General features: G+C 44.3%; 1 protein-coding gene across 1 annotated transcript in view; it reads right to left on the bottom strand.

Moving 5' to 3' along the window:
- The window catches only part of cep120 (centrosomal protein 120), a 36033-nt gene that overhangs the window by 10584 nt on the left and 6549 nt on the right, over positions 1 to 18900 (bottom strand). Inside the window, exons 5-18 of the mRNA XM_030725682.1 lie at positions 18515 to 18663; positions 16328 to 16522; positions 16027 to 16251; positions 15138 to 15357; positions 14867 to 15056; positions 14214 to 14363; positions 12857 to 13039; positions 12690 to 12786; positions 12027 to 12203; positions 11836 to 11925; positions 11642 to 11734; positions 10710 to 10871; positions 10491 to 10613; positions 9431 to 9529 (exon numbers count right to left, since the gene is read on the bottom strand). Of these exons, the coding sequence (XP_030581542.1) occupies positions 9431 to 9529; positions 10491 to 10613; positions 10710 to 10871; positions 11642 to 11734; positions 11836 to 11925; positions 12027 to 12203; positions 12690 to 12786; positions 12857 to 13039; positions 14214 to 14363; positions 14867 to 15056; positions 15138 to 15357; positions 16027 to 16251; positions 16328 to 16522; positions 18515 to 18663 (2153 nt within the window). The remainder of the gene's footprint in view (positions 1 to 9430; positions 9530 to 10490; positions 10614 to 10709; positions 10872 to 11641; positions 11735 to 11835; positions 11926 to 12026; positions 12204 to 12689; positions 12787 to 12856; positions 13040 to 14213; positions 14364 to 14866; positions 15057 to 15137; positions 15358 to 16026; positions 16252 to 16327; positions 16523 to 18514; positions 18664 to 18900) is intronic.

Raw genomic sequence — 18900 nt, 5'->3', positions numbered from 1 at the left:
AGCTGTGGCGTCAGCTCTGGATGGTACGTCAGTGCGTCGCTGATACCTGTTAATGTTTGTACAGGTATGTTTCTGTTAGTTTACCTGTCAGAAACAAGCTCTCATGGATGATGTTTGCTGAGCGCCACTATTTCAGTGATGTTAGCTAACGAGTGAAGGACAACAGGAGCAGCTACATTGGCTACTATTTGTTTCTCACATTAATATCAGCGTTCATTCTGAATAATAAACCTCTGTATGAACGGAATCATCTGTAAACTTTTCAGCTGCTTTGGACAGAAAAATATTTTTGATTTAAGTTGAAGCCTTATTTGAACTTTTGGACAGAGGCCATTTTTTATTTATTTGCACATATTTTCATTTAAAAATAAACATTGCATTCACTTTAATACACATTGTTTATTTGATATTTATTGTGACGGTCACATTAATGTCAAAATACATTTGATTAGTTTCAAACTCACATTATTATGGGTCTTTATTTTAATTGTGAGAAGAGAACAAGGTGATGTTAACAGGTGGGCAGGCTTGAACAGGTGAGGTAAGATTGAAATAATCATTGACTTATAGATAAAATAATTGACAGATTATTCAACTACCAAAATAATCTCTGGTTGCAGCCCTGCAACCAGCTGATCTATACCACACCAACACTGATCCTTGAGATGCTTGGCTACAAGCTGAACAGCAGCCACAAGGAGAAGCACCCTCCATGGAAAAGAAAATTAGAGGCTAAGATCAAGGCAGCACGGTGGGAAGTTAGCCAGCTCTCAGAGCTGGAGAAAGGTGTGATGAAGAACAGGGTGCCCAGGGCCCCGTTTACACGAGAACGATCCAGTGGAAACGATGTTTTTTCGTTTTCCTCCCTGAACAGGATCCAGTAACCATCACAGTGGCAGACATCCAAGAAAGAGTCTCACATATGAAGAGCTGGACAGCACCAGACCCTGACATGATACAGACCTACTGGCTTAAGATGTTAACTGCACTCCACGAGCGCCTGGCAACACAAATGAACCAGCTGCTGATGGATAAGATGCACCCGAATAGTCCCAACCCCCAAGGATCCCCAGAAGGGATCGATTCCATCCAACTACCGGCCAATCACCTGCCTCAGTACAACATGGAAGCTCCTGTCAGGCATGAGAGCAGCTAAGATGAACAAGCACGGGACACAGAAAGGAATTGGCAGTAACATCAGTGGAGCAAAACATCAGCTACTGGTAGATCTGGTAGAGAAGACTCCCAAGACTGTAAGACCAGACTGGCCAACCAGTGCTAACTCAATATTAACAGGACTCAAAGAGCCTTCATCAAGAACTCAGTGGGAATGTGGAGAACAACACTAGAGGCCAACTTCAAGCCAACAAGTGTAGGATTTACTGAGGTCATCATTTCTCCTGTAAGCATTAACAACCAGTTAGTTGAGGTGGTTAGTCAGTACAAGTATGTTGGCACTCTGATTGATGATAAACTCACGTTTGAGCCACAGATTGATGCCATGTGCAAGACAGACACATATTTTATTGATCCCGAAGGAAATTAGGGAAAGCACATCAGAGACTATTTTTATTGTAAGCGCTCAAATTTTAATGTTGATCATACTTTGATGAGAATATTTTATCTTTGTTTTATAGAATCTGTTTTTCTTTTACATGTTGGTTTTAAATTTGAGGAACAGAAATCGTCTCCAGGGAATTGTTAAACTTTGCAGTAGGATTGCAGGTTTCCCTGAACAACCTGGGGGATGTGTACAAAGTCAGGATCTTAAGGAAAACCCACTCTGTCCTGGATGATTCAAGCTGCCATCTTTATGGCCACTTCAGGTTACTTCCTTCAGGCCACAGATATGTGGTGCCACGGTCAAGGACCAATAGGTTCAAAAACTCCTTTGTTACTGTGGCAACAGGTTTATTAAATGATTTATTTATTCCTTTATTCTTATATATGTGAGATTGCAGTTGCGTTTTATTGTTGTTTTAATATCATCAGCTAGCTACAGAACTGAGAAGTGCAGAGTATGTACATGAGCAGTGTATATACAGAGTGCCATGAAGAGCCCGCTAGGAAAGCTGCAAACTTCAAGTACCTGCAGAGAGTAAGGCAAGTCCTGGAGAGTCAGCTGGGAAGAACAAGATCTGGGCTATCAACACCTACGCCCTGCCAGTTGTCAGATACCCTGCTGGGATAATAAACTGGCCAAAGGAGGAAATGGAAGCCACTGACATCAAGACAAGAAAGCTCCTTACCATGCATGGTTTCACCCCAAATCCAGCACCCTGAGACTGCACGCTAGGCGGAAGGAAGGTGCCCGAGGACTAGTGAGAGTCAGAACCACTATCCTAGATAAAACAATGAAGATCCATGAATACATCAGGAAGTTGGCCACAAAGGATCATGTGCTTAGTGAGTATCTCAGGCAGGAGAAACCCGAGAATGAAGAGGAGGAAAAACAGGAACCATCATGGAAGGACAGGTCTCTGCACGGCATGTACCACCGGCAGATAGAAGAAGTGGCTGATACAGAAAAATCCTACCAATGGCTGGACAAGGCTGGACTGAAAGACATATGGAATGCCATAACCAAGTGGCTGGTACAGGAACATTTATGCTGAGTAAGGATTGGAAGTCCCAAAGTCAAATACGCCCCTAAGGGTAGTTGGGAATGACCAAGTTAAGATCCTGTGGGACTTCCAGATATAGATGGACAAACTGGAGCTCCCGGGCCTCTGGCAGAGAACACAAGCTTGAAGGACAAAGACCAAAAAACCCATCCATCCCTGTTTACTTCTTCACATGGACTGTTTACTTGTTGGTAACTAAACTTGTTTGGGCAGTAAAGCTTGGACGACAAGCAGACTTCCACCACCAAGAGATCAAAATAACTCAGTCAGCTTCCAGTTTTACAGAAACTGTTTTGGCCTCCAGGGAAAACACATTTTTGGATGCAAATTTTTTCCCCCCACTCAACATGAGTGGTAGTGCCATATCCAAATCTAATATATGGCTATGACATGTATATGGATCTGTTTGAATGACAAGATCATCCCTATTAAATATGTGACTTCTGAAAACTTGACCTCTATTTAGTTACCATATAAAGCAGGTCTTCGCCAGCCCTTGTGTTTCAATTTCATGTTTATATAGGCATAAAATATAAACTGAGAAAAACAATATTCATGACCCTCACAAACCAGAAGACAACATCCAGCCCCCCTGTGAGTTCAGGGATGAAGACCAGGCAGAAAGGATGCCGGTTTCTGGGATAGATGCTCCGAGAATGACTTCTACTCCCCCGCCGTCTGGCCCTCCATTTCTTGCCGGTACTGTCAGAGGTCTCGAGCGGGGGTGGAGGATGCCTCATACAAACACTTTCATCCCATCGCTTACATGTGGACACACTTTTCTCTAATCACATGAAGTTTTCTGAGCAGCTGTGGGAGTTCAGGGGGGAGTTTTTCACCAGCGCTCTGCGAGCTTGTTTAGAGACATGACGGATAAAACACGACGGGAAATGAGAATGATTAGAGATAAACGTGTGTTTCTAGCTGCATATACAAAATGTCTGGTTTCCATAAGGAGCTGGGTGAGCTGCACACACTAAGGGGTTCAAGGGCAGTTTCGTAAATCATTTAACCCAAATTTTGGCCATCTGAAGAAAAACAAAGAGCAGTGAAAGTAATAAAGAGTCACAGATGTTCTCAGAAAACATGCAACTAACATTTTTTGGCCTCCTGACATAAAGAAAATAATATGCCATTAAGTAAGTCTTTCAAGAACTAGACGGCCAAGAATTGTGTATCTAAAAAGTTCAGATTACGCTGATGACAGTTTTTCTGGATTTGATCTTTTTATGGCTTCTGATTTACTGAATTCAAACATTACACATAACTGAAAGGTTACTAAAGTAATCTGCTTTTACATTTTACATGTGTGCACATTGTGTAGGTGAGTTTTAGATCATAACGGGGTTAGCGTTATACACGTACATCTCATCTCACTGCTCACTTTATTAAGTAATAATATATATTTCTTTCATAACACAGCAGGTTATGAAAGACAAGTGAAAATATTTTTAATAATTGGGGAAGGGTGGCCATCTGAAATTTACACTTACTCCCATTTTGGGCAGTTTTTACCAAAATTAGGCCCCAAAAATATCTGAGTGATTTCTGGTTTCCGTTAAGAAGCTTTGGTCTTAGAGCAGATCTAACGGCACGTCAGGGAAACTAGAGCGAAAAACTATTTCACGCATCATTTTCAGTGATTAACATTTGTTTCAGAAACATTTGGGCTGTGGACCAGAGCTGAGTGGTTAGCTAAATTATTAATGACTGTAACTGAACATCTTTAAATCAAGTTATTCAGAAAAAGCACATTTAATATAACATTATTTTTAGCCATTTATATTTTATGTTAAACCAAAAACTGTTTGTAAATATTCCTCTTTAAACATTTCATCTTGATGCCAACAGCCTGACAGGATTAGTGAGTCGATATCAGCCAGTAACCAAAGTAATGTTTGAAGGCTGCAGCCCTGAGATCAGATCTCGTCCACAGAGGGTTAAACAGCCCTGCAGCTCTGCTGTGTTCGAAGGGTTAAGATCCGAACGTTCAGGCTGCTCTCTCGAGTTTTAGGACCGATAAGATAAAAGCTGCAGGAGCAGTTTAAGAATGCGGTCTGCCTCGTTCAACTGACGGAGGCCAAAACATTTAACAGGAGTTTATATTTTACAGTACTCTGTACCAATTGAAGTTTCAATTTATTGGGAGCGCTGAAATATCTCCGTTTTGATTCCACGTTGGTATGTTTTTAAAGCTGAAATTCTTATTTGTTAAATCTTTACCACAAGTAGCCAAATGAGAAAAAACCTGTTTAAAATGAAATTATGGGACCAACAACTCAACAGTCTGAGCCAAACCAGTCTGTAAATGGACATGCAGACAGTCTGTAAAGCTGTAAGTAGGCTCTTCATAACCATCCTGGTCCCTTAAAGCTGCAGTTATGGCTGAACAATGAGTCCTTCATGCAAACTGTCAGCACAGCTCTGAAACCAGTTCTACTCGAGCTCGACGATCACCGCAGGACTCACTTTTCCTAAAGACTGCAGTGGCAACAACTCAGAAATGAAAATCAAGGCCATCGGGGTTGGTGTGGAAAAAGAAATCCAAGCAGCAAACAAAGTGACTGTGAAGGTTTTCCAATTCTTTTCCAACTGTTGCAGAATCTCTGAAATAACACTGAAACGCAGCTGGAGGCAGAACTGCTTGTACACTCGTGTCTGTCCGACCCAGCAGCACTGCTCGCCTTTGCCCCAAACAAGCGTGATGCAGGCGTCAAACACAGAGACACGGTGTATTCCTGGGGTCAAACCAGTCTCACTGCCACTCAACGAATGTGTTTCTAGACCTGAAACAAGCATTTTGGTACCTGAACGAATGAAAGTGAAAGTAACAAGGGAAAAAAAAAACGTGCCTTTAATACAAGGATTCTAATGAGCAGCTTCAACTTCCAGATAATGCTCTAAACCAGTTCCCACTGTTAACATCCAACGACCATCTTTCCATCGGACGTCTTAATTTCGTATTCATTTCAGGGCTGCAGAGGGCTGGAACCTATCCCAGCGACTGTAGGACAAGAGACAGCTGAAGTTCAAGTAACCGATTTACTTTGATTAACAATGGTTATAGTAGAGTTTTACCCATTTTCCATTGTTTGAGGTTTCTGTTCCTGAGAACGGAGCGATGGTCAGTACCAGCTCTCCGAACAACAAGTCAACATCGTCATTTCTATTCCAACTGTTTGTAATTTGTGTTGCATTCACGTTCCCAGTGGAGCTGTTTGGCTCTTCATATTAAACTTCTATGAACTACCACTGTTTGCCTTTCCTGGCTTGTTTATGTGTTTTCAGCCTAGTGTTTACTCCAGATGGACTGGAAACCATCCAACAAAGTAACTGTGAAAAACTGGGAAATACATCATGTATGGTGTAATATTCCATAAAATCTCTCAGTACCAATCAAACTCTTTGACCCTTGCTGTCTGGATCAACACCCCTCACACTGGGACTCCACAATATTCCAGGAATGACCAGTGGGAACCACCAGAGTCTCCACTGAGACCAGTAACACCAAAATACCATCAGATGACATGTTACATCTGCTGTTTGACAGACAGTTTTATACAAACACACTCAGCGTCATGAGAGAGGACGCTTTTAGTCTGGATGGCTCCAAAGGGAGCTGAACTCAGCAGCACGATCACATGCCCACTGAAACCAGGACACGATGGCGGTGAGCTGGCCCACACAGAGATCGACCAGCGTGGACCTTTAACAGCTCCTTAGAAAAGGAGGCTCTTTGTCTACAGAAGCTTTTAAGAGTAGCAGTGTTTCCCATAATGAGACAGAAAGCCTTTATTAAAATTATCATTAAAATCAAACTGAACACATGGCAAAGTGTACCTGAGTGGCTGAAAACCTCTTTAAAAAGGTCTTCAAAAGGACCCACAGTGTTCATCAGACTCAGGCAGGTGGGTTCAGTGTTGTGGCTCGTGTCTGTAGCTCAGGACATCAGTGTTACTGAAGTAAACTGGCCATGAAGTTTCGGCTGCTTTCTTTTAAAGAAAATGACCAGTTTTAGTTCTCTGTACCAAAACAACTAGCTTCTAAAAATACCAAATTTAGCTCCTAGGCTTAAAACTTAATCTCTTTGTGCCCCAATATTTTTACTTTGAAAAGACCACGTTAAGCTCCTTGTCCCAATATTTTGAATTCAAAAAGGCAGAGGCTGACTGTGATGTACAACCACAGTCCAGTGTGGGTATTAATTCTCCCACCGCCTGCACCTCCTGGGTAGAAAAGCACATTATTCCTCTGACAAGAATTTTTATGATCCGACTTGAGCTAAACAGCACGCCATGTGAGGCGCTGAGAGGAGAGAATAAATAGGCGAGGAGAGGCCGAGAAAAACCAAACAAGCGGCAGCTTTAAAAACTGCGGCGCACCGAGACGGATGGTCGTGTAAACACAGGCCTGATATTTTATAAAAAGCGAGAGTGTGACATCTGAATAGTTAGTGCTTGACTAGCTTATTGCTCAGCGCAGTCCCAGGGATGATTAATAGGTGGGAGGTGACACTCGGCGCTGAACCCCCTCAGAGGTGCATAAATCACTCTGTTTTCTTTACAATGATGTGGCACTTAAGAGCGAGGGGAGGAAGGAGGGACGGGGAGAAAAAACCCAAAGAAAAAAGGCAGAACAAAGATGGGAAAAGAAAAGGAAGGTGGACCAAAAGCAGCAGGAGGTAAAAAAAAAAAAAAAAAATGATACCAGAGGTACACAAAGAAACTAAAAGTGAGAGGAAAAGACAAAATAAACAAGTGAAGATGACAAATGTAAGAGAAGATGAAGACGTTTGATAAATGGTGAAGTGAAGCAGGAGAAACTGTCAAACAAGAAGAAAAAAGGAGACAGGAAAAAAAGTTGCTGTAAAAAGGAAAAACAAGAGAGCGAGACAGAAGGAGAAAGGAGGAAAAATGTCCGTCCAGTTTTCCAGCTGGTTAATGTCAGTAACAGTTATTAGTTTGTCAGATAAGGTCTGTGCGTCTGTGTGTGTTTACATTAGGCTTAGTCTGACTAAAGCCCCACTTAGTGCTGTGTGTGTGCACATAAACGTCCATCGTTGTGAGGACAAGTCTCAGTTGTAGGCCTGTGGAGCGATGGCGTGCTCACTCACTTTGTGACAGACCTTCAAAGGGTTTGTTTCAGGGCTTCGGCTCGTATCAGGCCGAGGCATTCATTAGTTTTAGGGGAATGAGGGCGCTCGCGGACGTGTACGGGCTGTTGGCTCTTCCACTGTCTACTTCACCTCAGATACATATTTGAGTCCAATGTAAAAAACACACCTTCCCTTTTTCTTTCTCCTTCACACATACAAACACACACATCTTTCCAAACCTGTGAGGACACAAACCCACCAAAATCCAGTCTTAATGCTCAGACAGCATCGACATGGACACTTTTTGGGTGCGTGAGATGCAGAAAGATGCTCAGGATTTATGAGCCTGGGTTCTGACCACACACAGTATCCTATCAAAAATTGTGCTTTAAATCCTCTTAATGACCAGCAGACAGCAACTCCTCTGCTTTCAAAAAAATTAGTTTCAAATAAAAGAGAGAAGAACAAGAGGCATATGTACGGGTACAGTCTACAGTTTGGAACATCCGTGTTCTGCGCCCTGTTTGGGTCCAGGAGCCCCTCTGTACACTTTCCCTTTTCATACAGCTGACACTTAGAGCTGGATGAGACGACTCTGAACCATCCCTCAGTCATGCTGAGGCTCAGGCTGCTGGGGGAATTCCCATGATGCACTGAGCATTTCTTCTCCACTGTCATCAGCTTTGTCCAGTCTACTCCTAACCAGTCAATGCAGGGGGCTGCCCCTCCGTGAGACTGGTTCTGACTTCCCGTTAAACAGGAATTCTTCCTCCCCACCTTTGCAAAGTTCTGCTCATAAAGACCGTCTGATGATAAATATGAAGTGCTCTGAGATGCCTTTTAAGCTGTATACATACATCTGAGCTAAATGACCCAACTTCCTGGCCCACTGCAGGGAGATGAAGCACTGGGTCTATCATGGGGCTTACAAAGCAAGACAGGCAACCAGAGACTGACTCTCACATTCACACCTGCAGCCAATTTAGAATCACCAATTAACCTAGAAACACGTTTGGACTGTGGGAGCAAAACCGTGCGAGCACAGGGACCGTACCAGAAAAGGTGCCAGATATTTAAAGTCTACCATAAGGTGTAAATCATATTAATGCTGCTGCATTCTCAGCGCACTGTGATGTGTGTGGGGCTGAAGTCTGTTTCCTCTGCTCGCTCTGTGTCTAAACAGAGCACTTAAATGTCCTAACACTGTCAGCTCATCTCCAGCAGCAGATTTAACAACCTGCAGCGTCCCCTCGCTGGAAAACTACAATTATCTGCTGTGAAATATAATCGCTGTCAAGACGAGAAGACACAGGTCAGCTGCTGTCACGGCCTTTATAAACTCTGACTTGTTTTTGTCAGTTTCAGGTAGTGTTGTCATCATTTTTGTCCCGTCTCCTTAAACCATGTGGTTACTGATTTCAGATCACTGGAGCTGAACATCAGCGTGCAGATTAGGATGTAGTTACTAATATTTGCACTTTCTAAAACAAATAAATAATAATTGGCTGAAAATGCCTGTTTCATGTGTGTGACTGGGATAATGGCCAGTCTAGACGTTTGCTGTCAGATGTATACACCAGGTGTTTTCACTGGCATGTAAAATGCTCGACCCCGAGCCTTCACGGTGCAGAGGCAGCGGTGGCCCCAGAGTCAACCAGGATAACAGGTTCGGCTCTGATACAAATCCCGTCCTGGCTCTGGGCGCTCGTACCTGTTTGAACCGAGCGAGCTCTTTCAGGGCGCGCCCCCACTGCTGCTTGTAGTGAAGCTTGGACTTGGTGGTGGACTCCAGCTTCCTCTCCAGCTCCACCTAAAAAAGTAACAAAGAAAAACACCAGTTACTTTATTTTTAGTGTATTTTATCAAGCGCTGCTTTATTTTGATTTCGCTTATTTATTGTGTTAGACGTTATAAACTTTATTATTTTAGTTTTTTAATTTCACTGTTTCTAACTTTTATTTTCACTTATGCTACTTTCCCACCGCCGAGGAGCCGGTTCGTGTGCCAGTGCTCGTGCTGTTCCCAATGAACCAGCGAAACGACTAAGAACGGGCCCGCGTTCCCAACGTGTTTCTGTGAACCGCTCCTTTACGTATGAGTGTGGGCGGGTCCTCGTCTGGACACGAAGCCGAAGCGCACAAACGTGGGAGAACACGCTCTCCTTTCTGTGCTGCAAACACGTTTTAGGGTCCAAACCAAACTACTGCAGCATCTGTGTGCAGCACAGAGGGAAACACAGACAGCGATTAGAGCAAGACGACAAGTACGCACTTTGTGTCCTTTTATCTGTGATATGAACTGATACAAAGCAGCAAGTTCAGCCTTAGAGCCCAACCTAATTCACAGCCGTGAAAATCGCTGCGCTTTTCTCCTGTAATACACATGTAATATGGTAGAAAACTTGATGTTGAGACGGCAGAGTCACGCCCTTCTGCCGCTTTCATCACGCATTCCTGGTTCGAGACCAGCTAGTTTGCGGGGCCGGGACTGAACCCGTTTTTTTGGCCAAGCACCGAGTGCTTCCGCGGTGGAAAACCCGCCAAACGGTTCAAAAACGGCACCTTAGTTTTAAAGTTATGTGAAGTCACCCTGTAAACCTGCAGAGAAACTCATTTTTGGTCCTCTGCTCCAATCTCATTGTCCATCCTGCATAATGACAATAAAGGCATTCTATTCTATTCTATTCTATTCTATTCTTTGACTGTGACTTCAGCTTTACTATAACGAGCAGCATCTTTCCTGGCAGTGCCGTACCTAAACCAGTAGCCTACCTTCTCCAGAGTGAGCAGGTTGATCTCTGACTGCAGTCTGAACTCTGGTCTGATGTTCTGTTGTTCTCGGAACAGCTGGAACTCTTTCTCCAGCTGTTTGTAGCGGGACTCACCATCTGCAATCTGCACAACAGGAGTGCAAAGAACAGAAGAGAGGAGGTTACTGTACTTAACAGTGAGAATCAGCGTCCGTCAACAGATCCGATCCTCAGTTTCTACCTGCTGCAGCAGCCGGGTTCGTTCCTCCTCCATCAATTGGCCTTTCTCTCTCTCCAGCACCACCCGGTGGTCACACTCCTGTCGCAGCCGCCTGCTGCTCTCCTGCAGCTCCCTCTGGGTCAGCTCGTGCTCGGCCCGCAGCTCCCTCTGCAGCCTCTGAGTCTGCCAACAGAGAGGCACTCACTTTGAACCGCATGCTGAGAACGTGTCAGGCTTATTTATATCTTCATCTTGTGCTACAGTGTAGTCAGGTGTCAAAGCATTTCACTGCTACCTGTACCTCTGACCATGTGACAAATAAACTGGAGGAATCGCCCCCTGCTGGTCATTAGGGAGAATGCAGGGTTAAGATTCAGACCAGCTGCGACCGTCTAACACACGTTTAATGAAAATAGACGTAGTGAAGCTTTAATGAAGCCTGCTGTGTTCATTTCTAGCACTTCGCCTTTAACCTACATTCATTTAAACTTCAGCACAGTTGATGTTTTCATCAAATGAACCAGTTTTTTGCTTGTTTCTGCAGATTGTGTCTGTTATGCATGCACTCACTATAATGGCACAAGCTGCAGTAAAGCAGGCAGGACTAAACTTTGGAACATGGCCACAACTTCTGGCCTGGACTGAAGAAGAGTTGCATTTGTGTGCGTCTTTGTGCTTTTGGTGTGTTCTAAATTGAACACAAGATGGTGCTAAATATGTGGAGCAAAGTCACGAAACAGTCGAGGTGATGGATGGTGACAGATGTTGATAAAGTACTGAATGATCCAATCATCCAACAGGACACTGTGTGAAGACTGACAGTCAGTTTTTGGTCTACAGTCCTCCTTCCAGCATTTTTCAGGTTAAGCACCACATTTGATTTTTACAGACAATAATCTAAATGAATATTATAACCCTTAGACAGTATATTGTGCCAACGGTGAGCATCTGACCTCAAGTTCAGCCTCAGCCAACTGTTTCTCTCTCTTCTCCAGATCACACAGAGCCTTCTGGAGCTGCACCTCCAGCAGGTTATATTCCACCTCCTACCAACACATACAGAGATGTGGAGAAGTCAGCAGCAGGGACCTTTGAGTCAAACTTGAATGTGTACATGAATTTGTGTAGGTGGGTGCAGACTCTCCACCTTCTTCTTGACCAGAGCTTCTCTCTCTCTGTCTCTCCTCCTCCACTCCTCTGCTAAGGCCTGCATGTGACTCAGCTCCTTCTTCCTCAGCTGAAACAAACACATTTACCTTAATGATTATTTCAGTTGTAGTCAGGCCATGGTGATGGTAACTGCTGTAAAACTGTAAGGAGTTACTGTGGAGTGGTGACCTGATCATCAAACAGATCCTCCTGCTCCTCCTTCCACAGCTCCAGCTCCAGGGCTGTGCGGTACTCCAGGGTGTCTCTGGGGGGCGTGGGACCCAGTGGCGCTGTGTGGAGGCTGGGTGCTGCAGGTCTGGGTGCTGCTGGGGGGACAGATGGCTGCGAGTGAGGTGGGAGTTGGTTCTGTAGATATGCACGGATAAAAACCATGTCAGAAGTTACCTTTGAACTAGAAGAAAATATATATAAAAAATGCATTTTTTAGCTCTCAAAGAAAAGAGCACAGACAGAAAGCGTCCCAGCTGTTTAAATGACTGTTAAACAGATATTTATCTCACACCGGCACTACCCTCTGAAACACAGCTTCACTTCCTGTCTCTGTAAAAGGTACGTACTGTAGAAGCTGTGATTAAAAATTGTTTCAACCTTCCAAAATCAACTAAAGTGTGTTCACAGAAGGCGAGCACACAGCTGCGACTTCGTGTCCAAAACGTCTACGTATGGTGTTGAAGGGTTGTCGAGAAGTAAGAGGATAAAAGTTAGAAGCATTCATTAAAGATTAAAACAAGCAGGTGGTCTAAATCATCTCACTGAAAGAAAGACCCACTTACCTGATTGTTGCTGACATCTGTGGTTAATTTGTTCTCTGATTTCATTCCACCATCTCACCTGTGACGAGTCAGACACGATGACCTCTCTGGCTTTAACCAATCCCAGGTCCTCCAACGTCGCCATGTAGCTCAACTCTGCCACCTTCTCTGCAGGCCTGACAGATAGAAGCTGTTAAACAGGGGTTAACCATCGTGATGTGACCTCTCAGTCAGTCCGGTTCCTACCGCTGTGTCTGGACTACGGGGATCCTGTCCTGGTGAGTCTGTCTCCAGCTCTGCTCTCCTGCTGATCCCAAGAATCTGCTCTTTTCAGCGCTCAACAGGCGAGACAGCTGGACGGAGGCTCGTCCAATCAGCTGGTCCCGGCTGGTGGTGTCTCTGTGCCAAACCTCCACCACCAGAGGAACTCTACAACACAGAGTTAAATCAGAAGACAACGCAGGGACACCGATGCGAACACGGACACGTGCCGCCCTACCTGCTGGTCACAAGTTACCAACATCGAAAAAAAGAGTCATTACTACAGCACCCAAAATGTGTCCAGTGTGGCGCTTCATTAACACACTGATGACCCACATTTGAGTTTTTTACCTAACACCAAACTCAGTGATGCATTCATGTCATTTTTCTGCTGTGAGCATATAAAAAGCAACTTTTTAGGACATTTTCAAAAGGTGGCGCTCATCTCATCGAGCATAGACGGCATCATGTATAAAGCTGCAGGAAGTATGAGCTGTAGCAGGTGGAGAGCTGGTGCTGCTGCACTGGGATCAGTGAGGCTGCAGAAGAGGACAACCATCGGCAGATGCAACCCAAAAGCGTGGAGTCGAAGTCTGTTTACAACTTTATTTATGAGCTGATTTCCCAAAGCAGGAGCGAGTCAGCCTGTTTCATGCACACACAAGCGTACACATGCTGCCACCTCACTACTGCCACAAATCTCATTGTACAGGAAACACTGGATCCCGATAAATAGGTTTCCTCAAAGAATCAAGATGAATTAAGCTTCACCTTTGTATGACCGTTCCCTGTAAGGACAGCTAAACGTCCTCCATAGCAGAACTGAGCCAACATCTCAGGATTTAATATACTGTTAAAAACTTGATCTGCCAAGTAAACAGAAAAGAGAATTACAGCTGAACACATAACCACTATTCAAGCTGCAGTTATTTGTGCCTTTGGGGGTCAGGAGGCTCAGCGGTGGACCCAACCCCCACGGGAGGCCATGGGGGGGGGCGTACCCAGAGAGACCCCTGCCAAAGAGTTTCTGTAGTGTTTGTCAGTTCACCTCAGTGGATTGTTCTTTCTCCCTTTAAAAAGCATCACAGTGAGATGCTCTTCATTACTGTGTTAGCATTACAAATATTACCAGTGCGCCTTTATAAATATACAGGCTAAGGTAGTTAAATGAAATATTTTTTCCTGATATTGATTAAAGTGGATTTTCAATAACGACTGATGCTGAATAAAAGTGAAACATTGTGATCAGTATTTCAGGGACTTCATCCCAGCCTTTGTTTAAAACGTGAGATTATAATCACTGTTCCTGCAGATGCACTTCTTTACATTAAGTTGTTCCCACCTGTGGAAGGTCTCCTGCAGCTGCTGCGGCAGGGCCGCGAAGTCAAAGGCGCAGTAGGACTGAGGCAGAGACACCTCCGTGTTCCTCTGCAGCTCCACAGGAGGGTTAGTCACGATCGGGGCAGCGCTGCCGAAGAACTGGTACGAATACCTGAAGTGCAGACGATACACAACTGCCAATGAACACACAAATTACCTGCATCACACACCACATATTTATAAAATGGACTGAGTTGGTTGTGCCTTTTATTTTAATGTCCTTAAAGGCAAGTTTATTATGAAGTGTCCTCTCTCTGGTGGATCGTAGATAAACTAACCACTAACACAAAGTGCTGTGCAGACACTTTTAAAAATCATACTGACAATTAGAAATCACCTCATGAACACAGTTGGACATACCTGGCAGGTCGTTTCCATCTCCTGCTTTTGAGATCATTTGAGAACTAAACACTAAGCAGCATTAAGTTCTTTTTATATGAGAAGGAAATGATGGTGGACAGAATCTGCAGGCTGCAGCAGCTCTTCCCATATTCACTGACAATAGTTTCTAACACCTGACTGTGGCTTGAAGCTGCAGAACATGTGACAGCTATGAAAACAACCTCTGCACTGCACTCTAAGTGGGTAAACTCATTGTGAGATAAATGGTTTCACCTGAGCGTAGCAGCAATGGGGTGGGGTAAGCTGAGGCTCCCCAGGCTGCGGAGGTCCAGAGAGAAGCAGTAGTGATGAGCGGACGGGGGGATGGACACTTTAGGAGCAGAAACGCTGACCGATGACATTCCACCATCTGCTGCGGCCTCAGGCTGACCGGACGGCGGTGCGGGCACCTCCAAATCTGAAGCTGGACACGAACGAACAAACTCGAGCTCTGAAACTGTCAAACGTCTCATCTCAAAACGACAGGCTGTTATTTTTGCCTCACCTGCCAATCCTGCCTGCACTCTGCCGTGCTGAAGCTCATCCAGCAGACTCTCTGCTTCGCTCTCTGTATGAGATGAAGGAGGAGGAGGGAGAGGAGGACCGCGAGGACGAGGAGGACAGTCGGGAGGTTTATGGACCGGAGAGGAGCTTTGAGGTCTCTGTTCAGCAGGAGACGGGACAGACTGCGGCAGAGCTCCGAGACCGTCCTTACTCCCTACAGACTGTGAAAGCACAGAATATCATGCAGGGTGACATGCACTGAGATAATCCAAGACTGCCCAGTTCCATCATAAAGCATAACAAAAACAATGGATGCATCTATGGATGCTATAAAGAGCACGCAGGTAAATAAACTTGTTGAAGAAACCCATGAAAACATCATGCCAGTGTTATGCAGGTCTGCTGACTCTCAGCTGAGGCTCCATGCAGACTTCTGCTTCCCCTCCAACCTGCTGCGACTACACAGACTTGTCTACACACTCACTGCACTACAACGGCACCAAGTGCACATCAGACAGACTGAAAAAAAAGCTAAAAAGAACAGTGACACATTGGTGGTGCCGTTCCAAGTCGACATCCAAAGGAAAGTATAGTCCCAGCCTTTCCTGTGCTCCATATTCCCAATCCTAGGAACAGGAATGACTGTTTGTCTGTGGGTCAGTAAACAGTAAAACCTCATAAGAGCTTTGTATTCATATCCAAAGTCACAATTAACTGAAACTAAACTAAGAAATAAAATGAATAAAAATTATTTGAGAGTTAAATTGAGAATGACCTCAAATAAATAATAATAAATATTAATAATAAAAATAATATTTATTTTTGGTCCTGTCAATCTAGTCAAAGGAAACTCTGAGCACTTGTTTTCATTCCAGTAGGTGTGTTTGTACCTGCGGTGCAACCTCCTCCCTCCTCAGGGTTACAGCCACTCCCAGGGTTGGCTGCAGATCAGCGGGAAGAGCAGGGAGCGTCTGCCTGACCCGTTTCGGAGGCTGCAGGACAAAAGCTCCCTCCACCGTTGCTGCTCTGTTATCCAGATCCATGGAAATGCCAGCCAGAACTGAGAGAGAAACGTCTGTGCTGCCCAGAGAGTGATTCCCACAGCAGAGGTGGATCTGAGGACAGGAAAGGACAGACATACAGAGACACGGCAGGTAACAGGGAGGGAGGAGCTCTCAGCCAGGCACTCACCTGTAAACTGGGCTGCTGAGACAGGAAGGCCTCGAGGATCTGTTTGCTGCTGCGGATGCGAACAGAGGCGCGCTCTGGCTCAAATTCGGGACTCAGCAGGTTGTGGAAAGGCTCGCTGGTTATGTCGTTCCCCAGTAAAGAATAGTAGAAGAAGAACTCGGAGCTCGCTGACAGTTTCAAGATGCTGGGGACCAACTACAGGGAAATCAAATCATTTGGCTGCTTTTAAACCATTTTTTATAAGTCTACATGCATGTGTGAGACCATCAGGTATGAGCAGCACCTGTAAGCATGGACAGCTGGTGTCTGAGTTGGACGGGGCCCGTGTCATAAAGCAACTTTGTTCCTTTTTGTGCTAAGTTTATTTACATATTTTACCCTTTCATTGAAGGATTTAAAGATTTAAACTCTCCAGAGAAGCTGAAGATTTTCACCACATTTATTGACAATTTAAAGTTCAAATTCATGAAGTGCATTTTTCATTTTCCACTGACTCCTCAAAAAAGCTTTTAAAAATGTTAGCAAAAGTCAAATGTTCTAAATTTCCATCATTTTTTTGCTTTCTGTACTTTTTGACCGTCGTGGCCATTGTGCGATCACCTGTACCTGCAGGCCTGCTGCCTCCATCACGGGATGCCTGCGCTGGAGGCAGCAGCAGCCGACACCTTAAAACACCTGCACAGTAACTGTAATAGTGAAAGAAAGTCAGCAGACACCTCACTTGGTTGTGTGAGCCTGACGATGGGCAGCTGCAGCTGTGAAGGAACGTTCCACATGTTCCTCTACAGAACATTTCTCAGGAATATCTTATTGGCCAGAGGCTGAACTTAGCTGCCTTTTAGGGACGGTAAAAGCACAAACCTGTGCGTGTTTTTATCTTTTTATGCAGCAGCTGACTGGAGGAGGGAGGACTGAGCTGAGCGGAGGTGGATGCATGTAAAAGTTACAAGAACAAGAACACAATAAAAAGAGTATTGCGACACACAACCCGGTGTTGCTGTTGTGTGTTTCGGGACTGACCGTAGGCTTTATTGCTACACACGCAAACACAAAGGCAGCCGGAGGATTCGAACCAAGGACATTCTTATTGTGAGTGAAAACCAAGTCAGGCTATAATAATGACGGGTTATTGTTGTTAATATGACATAATTTTGTCTCTATAAGGAAATCAATCACTGTGAGTACTTCTTAGATTCTGTTTGTATCTCTTGGCCTCACTGAAGATCAGCCGGCAGCGCCACCTTTCTTTTTGGCAGACTAATTGGATTTCCCTTTAATTGCCTTTTAGGGATCAAACGTTACTTTGCTGCATTTATTTTTTGCTATAAAAAGAGAACCTTTGGTCAAAAACATCTCCGATACATAGAAGAACTGAAAGCCACAAAAAGCTGCCACTGGTGAACCAGTGGAAGGATAATTACCGGGTGCCCACAGCAGCCTTCGTTTCTCTGCAGGTCTCTTATTGCCACCTGAAGTGCCAGCAGTGGCCTGGCTTTACATCTAAAAACACCTGCTAGTCCGGCCCCCACCACCATTTTTCCCATTTATCTATTTTAAAGTTTATTGTATGCATGACGTTTGTTTATTTAATGAATAGTTGTGTTAAACGATCAGAATTACTGCCAAAAATGAGAACACATTAACAGACCACAAAAATCACACATTAATTAAGGTTTCTAACTAATGCTGCAGTGTGAAAACATTAGAGCGGTTCGGGTTCATCCGGCACTGAGAGTCGCTGTCTTTACTTTCTGAAGGAGCCGGTCCCTGTAGGAGCAGTTACGAGATGAAGCAATAATCTTTGAACAGCAATAACCACCTGAGATGTTCTTCATCCATATTTTAGAAGTCATTCTGAGAAAGCTGCTGTGTTTTTATTTCTTTAAGACTTTTTCCAGCTTCTTCCAGAGTGCCTTTAGATGACCCCCAAACAGCCTGGGGATGCTGTCAGCTGGTTTTATCATCATTCTCTGACACATGGAAACAGAAACAACCACTGCAGCAGTGACAACATGCGAGTGAGCCCAGAAAAAGAGTGTTTCTCCATTTTCTGTTATCAAGCTTAAGTCCAGATACTGGAAATTTGTGGGTGTGACATCACTTTGGCTACTTATCTTAAATAATAACAGTTCTGCGTTTAGGTCTGACGTAATCAGTCAGTCATCAGGGTCGGAGTGCGGCCTTTACCTGCTCCAGTTTGGTAGCGAAGGCCACGGTGACAGAGAGGACAAACATGTCGGTGCAAAGATCTGCAGGCCCCACTTGATGGTAACCCTGGTCTGGGATCAGAACGGCCTCCAGCTGCTCGGGGAGCAGGTCGGTTACTGAGGATGAGCCTACACCAGCACAGCAAGAGGACCAAAACAAAGAGACAACATTAAATAAACTAATCTTACAGGTTAAATCCAAAAAAATATTTACACACAAATAAACAACTATAAAGTGCATAATTTATCCTAACAATAAATCAATAAAATAATACACACCAATAAAACAACTATAAAATGCATAATTTATCCTAGAAACAAATAAATTACAAATTTCAATAGACAGCCGCTCCTATTAATCAAAGG

Source organism: Archocentrus centrarchus, unplaced genomic scaffold (assembly GCF_007364275.1).
Source record: "Archocentrus centrarchus isolate MPI-CPG fArcCen1 unplaced genomic scaffold, fArcCen1 scaffold_68_ctg1, whole genome shotgun sequence".
Classification (NCBI taxonomy): domain Eukaryota; kingdom Metazoa; phylum Chordata; class Actinopteri; order Cichliformes; family Cichlidae; genus Archocentrus; species Archocentrus centrarchus.
The sequence above is the reverse complement of the archived record's forward strand: the minus strand, read 5'-3'. Positions and strand labels throughout refer to the sequence as shown.